General features: G+C 63.6%; 3 protein-coding genes across 3 annotated transcripts; 1 reads left to right on the plus strand and 2 right to left on the minus strand.

Moving 5' to 3' along the window:
- Positions 1-164: 164 nt before the first annotated feature.
- CHLRE_12g549350v5 (uncharacterized protein) lies at positions 165-3859 on the minus strand. Its single transcript, XM_043068955.1, has 8 exons — positions 3704-3859; positions 3306-3443; positions 3020-3087; positions 2631-2716; positions 1947-2161; positions 1638-1703; positions 1308-1427; positions 165-1057 (listed from the first exon to the last, which is right to left on the minus strand). The coding sequence occupies exons 1-8, from the start codon at positions 3797-3799 to the stop codon at positions 983-985; spliced, it is 864 nt and encodes a 287-aa protein (XP_042919028.1). The 5' UTR covers positions 3800-3859; the 3' UTR covers positions 165-982.
- A 110-nt stretch (positions 3860-3969) lies between these two features.
- Positions 3970-7061, plus strand: CHLRE_12g549300v5 (uncharacterized protein). Its single transcript, XM_001694068.2, has 6 exons — positions 3970-4112; positions 4349-4528; positions 4621-4790; positions 5311-5423; positions 5644-5896; positions 6279-7061. Exons 2-6 carry the CDS (start codon positions 4350-4352, stop codon positions 6464-6466), a joined length of 903 nt encoding a protein of 300 aa, XP_001694120.1. The 5' UTR covers positions 3970-4112; position 4349; the 3' UTR covers positions 6467-7061.
- A 2-nt stretch (positions 7062-7063) lies between these two features.
- CHLRE_12g549250v5 (uncharacterized protein) lies at positions 7064-10829 on the minus strand. The gene is made up of 7 exons (XM_043068954.1): positions 10596-10829; positions 10029-10332; positions 9760-9839; positions 9582-9650; positions 9209-9427; positions 8834-8938; positions 7064-8546 (listed from the first exon to the last, which is right to left on the minus strand). Exons 2-7 carry the CDS (start codon positions 10165-10167, stop codon positions 7695-7697), a joined length of 1464 nt encoding a protein of 487 aa, XP_042919029.1. The 5' UTR covers positions 10168-10332; positions 10596-10829; the 3' UTR covers positions 7064-7694.
- Between the last annotated feature and the right edge of the window lie 887 nt (positions 10830-11716).

The following is an 11716-nucleotide window of genomic DNA, read 5'->3' on the forward strand; positions in this document are numbered from 1 at the left end:
ACCGTCTCGAGGCGGCGTGCCGTCTCCCACCCCACTCTGCCTGCGATGCAGGCACAGGGCAGCTCTGTGTAGCCAAGCCTGCCTACCCAGGCTCAACGTAAGGGCCCGACGCTGCACCCACGTACACTCCATGAAGGAACGTGGGGGAGGGGAGCCGGCCGCACAGGCATGCTCCTTTACACGAAAGCGCAAACACAGCCACAAGCTTGAAGCGCACCTACTGCACCAAGCAGGTCGGCACTCGGCAGCGCCGGCGCAGGCAGTGTCCGTCCCACCCAGCACACACCTGCTCGTGAGGGGTCCGGATAACTCGCAGTCTAACACATCTAACCCAACACAGTGTTACAAAGCAGCAGAGCAGGTGTGACAGGATGCGCAGCACGGCCGTGCTGACGGTTCAGGGGGGTCGTGCCACACAACACATTGCATCTAGCTAACCAACTCATCGCCGAGAGCCCTGCCTAGAACCCCAACCCTGCAAGCACATCTCGACAGCCGCCGGCGCGGCGTAGCACTGCATGATGATGCAGGCACCGGGTGCGAGCTACCACGGCCGGCTCCGTGTCCCTGCCGCGGCGACATCCGTACAGCACCTCAAGGCCCCGCGCACACATGACGAAAACACTCACGCACCACTCTGTGCCAGCTGCCACGCCATTCCCGATCAACAGCATGTACACACACATAAACACCGTCCGCTCTCGAGAACCAAAGAATACTGGCAACGCCTCAGCCCAAAGTCAGGTCATCCTACGTCCACCCGCCTTGGTGCTTGCCCGACAAGGGCCGTCGCCGCACACAGTGCTGTCGCATTGCGGCCGCAGCTGCTGTACAACCGGGCCACCAACTGCAGCCGGCTCCTCCTCCTCCTCTCCTCCTTTTCCTCCTCTCCTCCTCCTTCTCCTCCTCCTCTCCTCCTCCTCTTCCTCCTCATCCCGGTCCGTTTCAGTCCACTAGCCTGCAGGCGGCCTGTGGCGGCCGCCTACTTGGCCTTGGCGAGCGCGGACTCGGCCATGCCGTACAGCTCCTTCACCTTGGCGCCCGCGAGAGCCAGAGCCTGTGCAGTGGGCGCGGGGTGTACGTGCGTACGCGTGTGGGTTTGGCATTCAACGGCCAAGTGTACGATGTGGCGGGCGACACACCTCACATAGCAGGCGCTCCCGCATGCTGCCCCGAAGGCGTTGGTACGGAAACCTCCCAGCTCAGCTGAAGTGGCCCATTGTTAAGGCCGCACCCCCTTCCCGGCTGGTTTGTGTGGGCTAGTTTCGGGTTCTGAGTTTACATGGACTTGGTTTGGCTAACCCCACCTTGTTGGTCTCGGCGCTGTACTTGGTCGCGGCCGCCACCACGCCGGCGAATCCGCCCAGCACCACCACCTCGGCCAGGAACAGGGGCAGCGGGCCGCGCCGCTTCTGCTTGCCGGCGGGCTGCGGCGGGTGGGGGTTGTTTAGAACACGAGGCGATCAACGGGAGATTCCCTTTACCATTGTCCATGGCGCATGAAGAAAGAGGAGAGGGGGTCAAGCGGATGACACGGCGGGCGGAGGCACGTCCATATGACACAAGGTGGCAGGGCCTAAGCTGGAAAGCAGCGACGGGTAGGGTGCGGCAAGGCGTGACCCCTTGAACCTGCCCACCTCCTCCTTCTTGGGCTGCTCAGCCTTCTTGGGCTCAGGCTTCTTCGCCTCCACCACCGGCTCGGGCTGCGGGGGTGGGGACAGCCGGGGCAGCAAAGGCACCACATTGGCACACTGCCCAAGACACCACACCAGACGACACCATAACACAAGCAAGGTACGGTAATCATCACTCAGCAATTCGCAATACCGTACCGCCCTGCGTCAATGGCGGCCCAGTCACCACTCGGCCCCTGCTGCTTGCCGAAGCGACCAGCCAGACTTCAGGGGGCGCGCTGTAGGCACGGTATACAATGTTCCTGTACCCACCTTGGGCGCGGGCGCGGGCGTGTTCCAGGAGAAGGCCGGCTTGGCGGGCTCCGGCGCGGGCGTGGGCTCCACCACGGCGGGCGCGGGGGCGGGCGCCGGGGCGGCGTTGAATCCGCCGAAGCCGCGGTAGCGGGTGGTGCTGGAGCTGCTGCTGGCCTCGTAGGCGGCGGCGGCGGAGCTCTTGAGCTCGCCGCCCACCGCGGCTGAGCGCGCCGCTGAGTGGCAGGGAGGGATGGGAGCGGGTTCAAGGAGGTGGGAGGTGGGAGGAGTCAGGGAGTAGGCGATGTGGTGCGCCAGGTATGGAGGGGCGAGGTGGGCAGAGTGAGGAGTGGAAGCCTGGGATGAGGTGGGTTACGGTTGGCTGATTGGAGCTGGGCGCAAGTGTGGTGGGCGTCCACCAGGCCCCCCTTGCCTCCCCAACCGCTGCCGTCAGCTTCACTTGTCTCCAATGTCCTATGTCATTTACTCATGGCGAAAAGACACGTGTACAACATCTCATCCGCTTCTGCCGTACACTGCCAATGGCTTAGCAGTGCATAGCGAGCTCTCGACTTGTGCGCGCGCAACCAGCAGCAACACAGGAGGAAGGGGTACTTCCGTCCAAATAAACTCAGACCCAGAGCCCAGGGGTTTGTGCGATCACCGCCACCCGGTCCTTGCCCCAGAGCGTGTGCCCGCCCCCACCATTGGCGGCGTCCACTGCGGCGTCAGCGGCCTCGGTGGAGGCCGCGGGGGCGTCGCCGCCCGCCTTGGCCTCCGCTGCCTCGCGACTGCGGGTGGGGTAAAACACACACAGCACGTGGGTAAAACACACGCGTGTGCACAAGGACGGGCGGGCGCCTCATGTCGCCGGTCAGGGTGAAGGCGGTAGACCGGTGCTGGCGTCTGAGGACGTGGCAGCGCACGCCCCGCCCCGCCTGGCGGCACACATTGGTGCCGCGTGCCATGCCCCGTTCCAAACCCGCTGGCTAGCCCGGCCGGCACTGGACAGGCTGCGCGGCCGCGCCAAGCCGACACGCTACCCGCACAATGCAGCAGCACAGAGCTTCACTCGCACACGGCCCGGCACTCACGCGGCGCGCAGCATCTCGCGGCGCCGCTCCAGCTCGCGCTGGCGGCGCTGGTAGGGGCTCAGGCCCTCCTGCAAACGGCGCCAGGGCCGGGCGGGGGGTACACAGGTGACAAAGGCTGTCGCACGGAAGCTAAGGGTGATAGGGGCCAGCGGGACTTTCCAAGCCGAAACCCAACTCTGCAGCACACCTTCCCATACAACGTTTCCACGCAGCTGTAAAAACAAGCAGTAACCTGTGCAAGCACCGCCACGCCCCTCCGTCAACACCGTCCGGGGCTCTCACTCACGTCGGACGCCTCCTCCTCCGCGTGCGCGGGCTGCACCATCAGCGCCGCGGTGGGGTCCATGGCGGGGACCACGTTCAGAGCCAGAGTGGCAGCGGCCAGCAGCGCGGCGCCCGAGGCACGCAGCGACACGGCGGTGGGCTGTTTGGGGCGCGCGGGGGAGCGAGCAAGGGAAAGTTGGCGTGAGAACGGTCTCGGCGGTGCAAGGATAGCAATGAGAGCTGTCCCGATTCAGTCGCGACGTGCAGTGGTTTGAGCGTAGAGGCACAATATCCCACAATGCAGTGTGAACCAGAAAGCGAGTGCAACTATCACCGGTGGCATCCTCAGCAACCGTGTTCCGGTGACCCGGCGTGCGAGTGCTTCCGTGTGCCGATCTAGTCGCTCCTTCGACGACTTACATCCTTCACGCCATCACGCTGCGCGCGGACGATAATCGCCCGGCGAGAGGTGCGGGCACTGCAAGCAGGGCGCTGGGCGCGGGTGGCCTGCAGCATTTTTGTGCTTACTTAGAAAGATAAATATGTGATAGCGGGGTTAGGTGGAAACGAAGGAAGACTTGAAACGAAGGAAGACGTGAGAAAGAGGGCGGGGAATTTCTGCTGCATGGCAACATGAGAGTTTTGCTAGTGCCCCGAGCCCTGCGCGAACAAGGGCTTGGTTCTCAAATGCACTTCATTTGAGCATTGAGGGTACTAGGGGGCCACAGAACTCGTGCAGAAGTTTGGACCTTCCAAAGCGAAACTTCTCCCCCAAAGCGGGCTTCTTCTTTCTTCCACGACTTGGACTGAATTAAACCTCCACGACAAGGTGAGCGAGCCCAGAGCAGCCAGCCTACAGTCGGTGTTCGAGGCCTCAGCTTTGACCTGGGCATGAAATCACCTTGCCCAGTGTGTGTCTTGGGCAGCAGCCAGCCTTAGCCAGCCATAGTTGATTGCAGCAGGACCGTGACTGACAACCTGCTCAGGGACAGCAGCGTGGGGCGGAATTTTGGGGGCCCGCTGATGATGCAGACCCGAATTGCCTCCGACCTGGTGCCAGCGCAGGATGTCTCTGGAGGTGCAGTCCAAGTATGACCGGGGGTACCAGGATGAGGGGCAAGGCCTGGTTGAGCTGGGGACGGCGCACGACGCTGTCCCTAAGACGACAGCACAGCCGAAGTATGGCGACGACGACGACCTGCTGCCCGTGGTGCTGGAGCGCTACTTGGAGAAGGCTGGCGTGATGTGAGTCAATGGGGACGGTGGAAGGCTGGACGCAAACAGCGCAGCGCGACCGAGCAGCGCAGAAATTGATTCTGCATTGTTGCGGCTTGCAGGCAGAAGCTGCGCCCCTACCTGGACCCGTCGGGCCAGGTGAAGAACGAGTTCGCGCGTTGCCTCATGGCAGAGTTCTTCGGCACGCTGCTGTTTCAGATGTTCGGTGGTTCCGCGCCAGCGAAGGACACCACCGCGCCCGCTGCCAACGGTTTCGCGCTGGTGGCTGTGAGTGAGTACGCGCAGGGGCTGCATCGACGAGGGCAGGGTTGAGGCTGCGTGGGGGAAGCACAGCGCGAGCTGGGGTTCACACGCACGCACGCATGCACGTGCATGGGGTGGTGGCTACACTGAGGCCGCACCACGTCTGCCGGGCGTGTCGGGGGCCCTGGCCATAAACGTGCCTGCACCTTTCCACATGCCATTTGGCGCGACCTCAGCGCAGCATAGGGTCGCACAGCTCTGGGTAGCAAGAGCACGGTAGCGCTGGGGGTCGTGACAGGCGCCTGTGCGCGTGCGCGCTTGTGGGCCATGCTGCCCTCTGCAGCGCGGCCCGCTATACAGTGCAGGCGAGGGCAGCCGAGGCCGCACCGCATCGCACGGTTGGCGTTGTGCACGTTCGCATGCCCTTGGGGCAGGCTCATAGCCAGCTTCGACAACAGCCTTGTGGGTAGTCAGCGGACCCAGTCGAAACCTGCGCCGCGGCGGTGTGTGAACACGAGTGTACGTTATGATGCTGACCATGCCCGCAGTCTACGCCTTTGCCAACATCTCGGGCGCCCACATCAACCCCGCGGTGACCTTCGCGCTCATCTGCACTGGCCACATGAAGTGGTGGAAGGGACTGCTGTACATGATTGCTCAGGTGCGCCGGCGCGCGATGAGCGCGGGCAATGGGCATATAGGGACAGTAGCCGACTGGGCCAGGGCCGTCCGTGCACACAGGTGCCCGTGGCCCGTCTGCCGCGGAAGTGCGGTCGCTGAGCTGGTACGGGCAGCGGTTCCACCCCAGCCCATTATTTGGCCAGCAAAAGCCACCGCCCGCCAACACGCCTACACTCCCCCCCCCACACGTTGCCATACAGATCCTGGGTGCTATCTTCGGCGCGCTCATCTACGCCGCTCTGATCCCCGCGCTGCACCTGGGCGCCGGCGCTGGCTCCCCCGGCTGCTTCAGCCCAACCGCGGGCGTGAAGAACGGCGACGTGTTCGGGTGGGAGGTGATGATGACGTTCCTGCTGGTCATGACCGTGTACGCTGCCGCCGTCGCCAAGCCGGGCCACGGCAACACCGCCCCCCTGGCCATCGGCCTGTCGCTGTACGCCGCCGCCATCTCGGGTGGGTGTCGATGGAGTGACACATGGGTGACTATTGAGGAGTACTGGACGGGAACGGGTGGGACTGCTGCGCTTCAGCGCACGCTCTACAACAGGCAGAGGATTTATCAGTCTGAAAGCCCAAGAACGGGGTTCGGGATGCTGCCACGTTGCAGACCAGGGGTAATACTGGAAACATGCATGGTTTAGGCCCAGCCGCATGCCCGACACATATGCGCCTAACCTCAATAGCTGCTACAACGCCCAGTCGTATCGATCCGTGACAGCCCACGTCCATACAGTTACCGTGCTGCATGAGTCATGGCAGGTATCCTTGCAAGACGGGGGGGGGGCGACGGATTCATGCCAACTCTGCGACCCGCTGTGCCACCCCAACCGCCCAGGTGGCCCCTACACCGGCGCCTCGCTGAATCCCGCCCGTACCATCGGCCCCGCCGTGGTGTTCACCTGCAACGTGGGCGTCTCCTTCCTCTACATCTTCGCGGAGTTCTTTGGCGCTGCCTGCGCTGCCGGCCTGTCCATCTTCCTGTACGGCCGCGCCCCCGACAGCGTGCGCCGGCCGGCGATTTAAGCTGCCAGGCGATGGAGTGGAATCCGTGTCGGAGCAGCGCGCGGGCCTGCCCTCCATACACAATGTGTATGGCAGCGCGCGGCTGTGCGTGGGAGGGCTGGGCGGAGGCCTTCTTGGTGGGAGGATGAGGGGATGATGGCATGTGGTGACTGTTGAGTCAGGTGTGTGAGGTGTACATCGGCGGGCTGCACAGAGGCCTTGAGTGACCCTGCCTTTTTGGGTTGCAGCGGGCAGCACGCTTGTGGCGAGTGCTGCAATTGGCACGGCCGACGTGCACTAGAAACCAGCGAGCGGAGATTGACATGACTGACTGGAGTGAACCCGGATGTGAGCGCCGTAGCTGCGTGCTGCGGTAGTGTTCGGAAGTGGAGGGCGCATAGTAACATGGAGGGTTGGGCCGATGCGCGGCCCTGTGGGCAGCTGTGGGGACGCTGCTGGGGGTATGGAGGAGAGAGGCACTACACAGACGTCCGTCTGACATGCCCCGTGGAGAGCCGTAGATGTACTTGGGGCGCCGCATGACCTGCCAGGCAGGTGGACTACTGGCACACTTGGTCTTATTGCCCCAGGCAATATCGGCACAGCGGGTGTAATGCTCAATCTTGCTTCCGACCTCGGAGTGTCCTTCATGGCATCAGAGGCGCGTGCTCGGGAGTCCCGCAGCACTGTTAAGGTCACCAAGTACAGCTGCAAAGGGAGGACAGCTAGGACCCCATGCCACACTAACGCACGTCTGCACACGCGGTTGCGGTACGCGCGAATACGGTACCGATGGAATGCGATAGCCATCAAACATTGAAACTAGTCCAATACGAGTAAGAAAAGAAACGGCGTGCGTGTCTGCCCCAGACGTGCGTCGCAAGCACCGCGCAAAGGGCTGGCCATCCTCACAGCGGTAGGACCAGTGCACCCTCACGGCCTCACTGCCTAAACCAATGATTGGCTTCTGGTGCAACCCATTTCAAGCTTCCCTCGTTGAGCAATACAACCGTCAAAACTGTTGGGGGCCCCATGCCATTTGCCAAGCGACTTCGCCCACTTCAGGCCATTAGTGTACATCTACACATGCTAGCGGGGCAAACGCCATCTCCATGCCAGCTTCGCCAAAATTGCAGCAGCGCCGGCCGCTTCGGGACCCAAACATGACGTACTCGCTACCTGCCGATCCAAGCTGCGAAACACAGCCTACCGCATGCTTATTCGCGTCGCGTTGAAGTGTTATACCGTATCATCGCGGCTGCTGCGGATTGAGCAGCAGCAGCACGCTGGCGACCTTCAGCACCCGCGCCAGGGGCCACCTGCAGTTGGTGAGCGTGACGAGGCCGTACACAGCCGAGCACACCACCCGCTGGATGTTCTGCCGCCGCCGCCAGAAGCGCCCACGCCCGCCCGCCCCAGGCCCGGCCACGTCCCCCAGCACCGCAATGTCGCCGTCGCCACTGCCGCTGAAACGGTGGGCCCCGCCGGCCCTGTCGCCGGCGCCTCCGCCGCCCGCCCCTGTGAACTGCCGCCGCAGGGCATCCAGCGCCGCCTCCAGGCGCCCGCACCGCAGCAGTGTGTACACATACAGCAGCTCCGCATTCCCCGCCGACCCCGGCCCCGACCCCGCGCCCGCGGCCCAGCCCGGCGCACCCGCGACCTCCACGCTGTGGCTTTGCCGCAGCTGCCGCCCACTACTGCTCGCCGCCAGGCCGTGCGCGGTCGCACCTCCAGGCCCGCCGCCGCCCCCACACGCCGCCCCCGCGCCGTTCGCCAGGTTGCTGCCGCTGCTGCCGCTGAAGGCAGCGCCACCGGCCAGTGCGGCGGCGCCGCTGCTGCTACAGCTGTTGCCTAGGATGCGCTCGCAGAACCGCATCACCAGCTCCTCAGGCAGCCCGGCCGCCAGCAGCACCCCCACGAAGCGTGCAGGTCGGTAGCCGCCGTCGCCGTGTCCGTCGGCAGCACACGCCAGCGCCGCCAGCCGCTCCACCAGCTGCTGCTCGTCCGGCTCCTCCTCCTCGCCACCGCAGCAGTCGCCTGCGCTTCCGCCGCCGCCATTGCCAAAGCCCCACGACTCCAGGAGTCCCTGCAACGCCTCCACCTGCGCCGCGACATTTGAGCAGTGATTGGGTGGATGATGTGATCAGGCCTCCTTACACGCCTCCTGGGCGACGGGCGCAGCTAGCAGCTGATGCTCATCCTCTCCACGGGTCCTTTGCCCAACGCATACGCAGCCTGCGCACGTGGCTTGCCCACTCGTAACCTGGCCCCCACCCCCCACTCCCGCTTCAGAGCCTGGGCACCCGTGGCCCCATGCACAGCTTTCGATGTCATGAGCAACTCCATACCGACTGCAGACAGGCCCCCTCCGGACCGCCCCTTCCTCGCCTGCTGGCTGGTGTCGCCCGCCAGCTGCAGCAGCTGCGTATACAGGGCGGCGGCGCGGTCGCGCTGGCCGCAGCCCACCAGCGAGGCGGCGAAGCGGCTGAGCGCCTGCGGGGGCGGATTACATTCATGATGGTTTAAGAAGCGAAGACGCAGCCAGAAACAGTAGTAGGGGGGGCGAGTGGGCACGGCCGGGGGCACATACACACATACTCTGACACTCTTACACGGGTTTGGGGTGCGCACGACAAGGGTAGCAAGGCCTGAGGCCCATGCCCACGCCGTTCTCGCACCCATCTCAGCCGCGCGATGCGGGCGCCGTACTGCTGCCCCTTCCTCCCCATGCCACGCAGCCCGCCAAGGCACGCGCAGCCGCACCTGGAAGTCGTAGATGCTGCTGGGGTGCGTGAGGACATAGTCCACCACCTCGGGCGTCAGGCCCGCCACGCCCAGCACGGCGCCGCCGTGCGGCACGCCGGCCAGCGCCCCCGCAGCCAGCTCCGCCGCACGCCGCAGGTAGCGGACGGGCGTGCGACAGCTGGGTCGGCACACCTGGGCGATGCAACCCTGCACAGCTCGCTCTCGGTACGCGGCCGCCTGCGGGCAATGGTGGGGGCGGGGAAACCGTGTGCGCGCATGCCGGAAAACAGTGTGAACTGGCCGTGACAACACGAGCTCCGAGCCAAAGGCAGCTGCAGTTGTGGTGTGTGATCCCGCCGGCTGGCGCAGTGAGAAGGTCGACAGCCCGCACCTTGCTCTTCATGGGCCACACCGTGGTGAGCGAGGCGCTGGGTAGCGGCAGGTTGCTGATTGGGTCCACCTGCATGAACCAATGGCCTTTTATTGCCTGCACACGCTAGAATGCGGAATATATGCACACACATACACACGCCTGAAGATTGACCCGAATGCATCAGTTGCCCACGCACCAGCTTTGTGGCCAGTGCCTTCTCAATGGCCGCCCGCTCGTACACCTGACCCGCCGCGTTGATGACCGGCTCCACAAACACTGTGGAGCCAGCAATGAGAGAAGGGGCGGAGCATTCAAGAGCATCTTGTTTGGGGCAATTCCGCTATGACGGCACTGATGTCACCCAGGTTGTCCCCTCAGCACATTATGCCGCACCCAGAGGCCGGACATGGCTGAAGCTGCCATGCCCATCGGATGCAGCCTGTGCACCGGCCTTCCCTTGCTCACGTTCGTGCGTGATGGGGCAGATGAGGTCACTGGGGCTCTCCAGCCACTCTGCGTCATCCGGCGCGTCGGAACTGACGCTCACAGAGCCCCGCGGCCCGCGTAGGCTGCTGGAATGGGACAGGGCGCCCCCGGCCGTCATGGCGCACCCAAATGCGTCCCTGTGAGGCCCCGTGTAGGCCGAAGCTGGGCGGCGGAGCAGCAGCTAGCAGCTGCCGCAGCGCCCAAGGCTTCGGGCAGCTACCAGTTGCGGTGCGAGCACTGGAGGTGGGGTGCGCCGGCGGCTGGGTCAGCCGCTCTCGTCGTCCTGGCAGGGGTAGGTGGGAGTTGCAGACCACGTTTTGAACCCGCGAAGCAGGCTCTGCAAGGACCACTTCGCTGACGCCCTGCCAGCTTGAGTACCGAAACGGTGCTACGCGACGACGAGAGGTACTATAGGACAGTCAACAAGGCCCCCGCGCGCACACCAGGTGCTGAACACCTGAAAAGTCAAGCCCCTGTCCCGAAGACGCCAACCACGATCGCTAAAATATTATCTGTATGCAACTATAGATCCATATGGATGCTTACCAGCAATTTGCAATGCCTATGATATCGGCTTGGACCGACCGGAGACTGGCTCCGCGCGCTTCTATGTAAATGCGTTTGAATATGTTGGTAGTCAGCAGCAGATTGGTATACGCAGGTAATCGCTGCGCCTCGACCGCGATTTGGGATACAACGCAGCACCAAGATAAGTTCGTGCCCGATGTTGGTCCAGCCCTGGGATAGCTCAAACAAGGGCTATGTAGTGTACGCGTCTGCACCTGTACTCGTGGCGCTTCATGTATGAAGGCTTCATGGCGACGGCCAACCCCATTCGTGAAGACGGTGTGCACACCTTTGCACATCCGTCACCCGAGACACCCGGCCGGCTCCCGCGGTTGCCCCATCCTGACCGTCCTTCACGGCTGCAGCGCGACCATTCAGGGGTCATGAGAGGAGGTGAAGCATGCTGCGAAGGGGCTGCGAAGGTCAACGCGGCCGGCGCCACCATGCGCCATCCTCACATGTGCAGGTCCTGGTCCTGAGGAGCCGTTCACCCCAAGGTTCACCATCAAATTCATCATGCCTTAATATCCATCTGTGGGGTGTTAGATGGTTGTGCAGTTATGGTGTCACGACCAGGCTCACACCAGGGGCACACGCTAACACAACATAGTCAAAGTCAGTGTACAGCAGCACGACGGTGCATCAACTACGGTAACCGGTATTGTGCTAGCCCGCAGACCCAGTTCTACTGTTTGCGGCCAGTTCGAATTACACTACTTACAACATGGGCATATAGCATGTGCAATTGTGCATGATAGCGTTTGCCTGGCTTAAGGTGCTGCAACGTGTTCACACAAAGGTTTTGTTAGTTTTGTGTGCGACCAGGCCTTGCTGCCGGACGCGCTGTGGAGCTGCGTGTCGGGGCGGCCGCACTTCGGCTCTCTGTGCTTCTGCCTGTGCGATGACCCAGGACTACCCGGAGGCCGTGCAGCAGGTGCAGGTTGCACGTGGGGCGGTGAGGGCGGGGCGCAACTACTGTAGTCAAGTGTGTGTGCGTCCAGCTAGGGGTCTGAGTGCATCCACGGCTGCGGCGGCGTTGGCATCCGCGACAGCTGCTGCGTCAGCCCACACAGGCGCCATGTTTGCGTCCCGGGTCAACG

The sequence above is a fragment of the Chlamydomonas reinhardtii genome, chromosome 12 (assembly GCF_000002595.2).
Source record: "Chlamydomonas reinhardtii strain CC-503 cw92 mt+ chromosome 12, whole genome shotgun sequence".
In the NCBI taxonomy this organism is placed as follows: domain Eukaryota; kingdom Viridiplantae; phylum Chlorophyta; class Chlorophyceae; order Chlamydomonadales; family Chlamydomonadaceae; genus Chlamydomonas; species Chlamydomonas reinhardtii.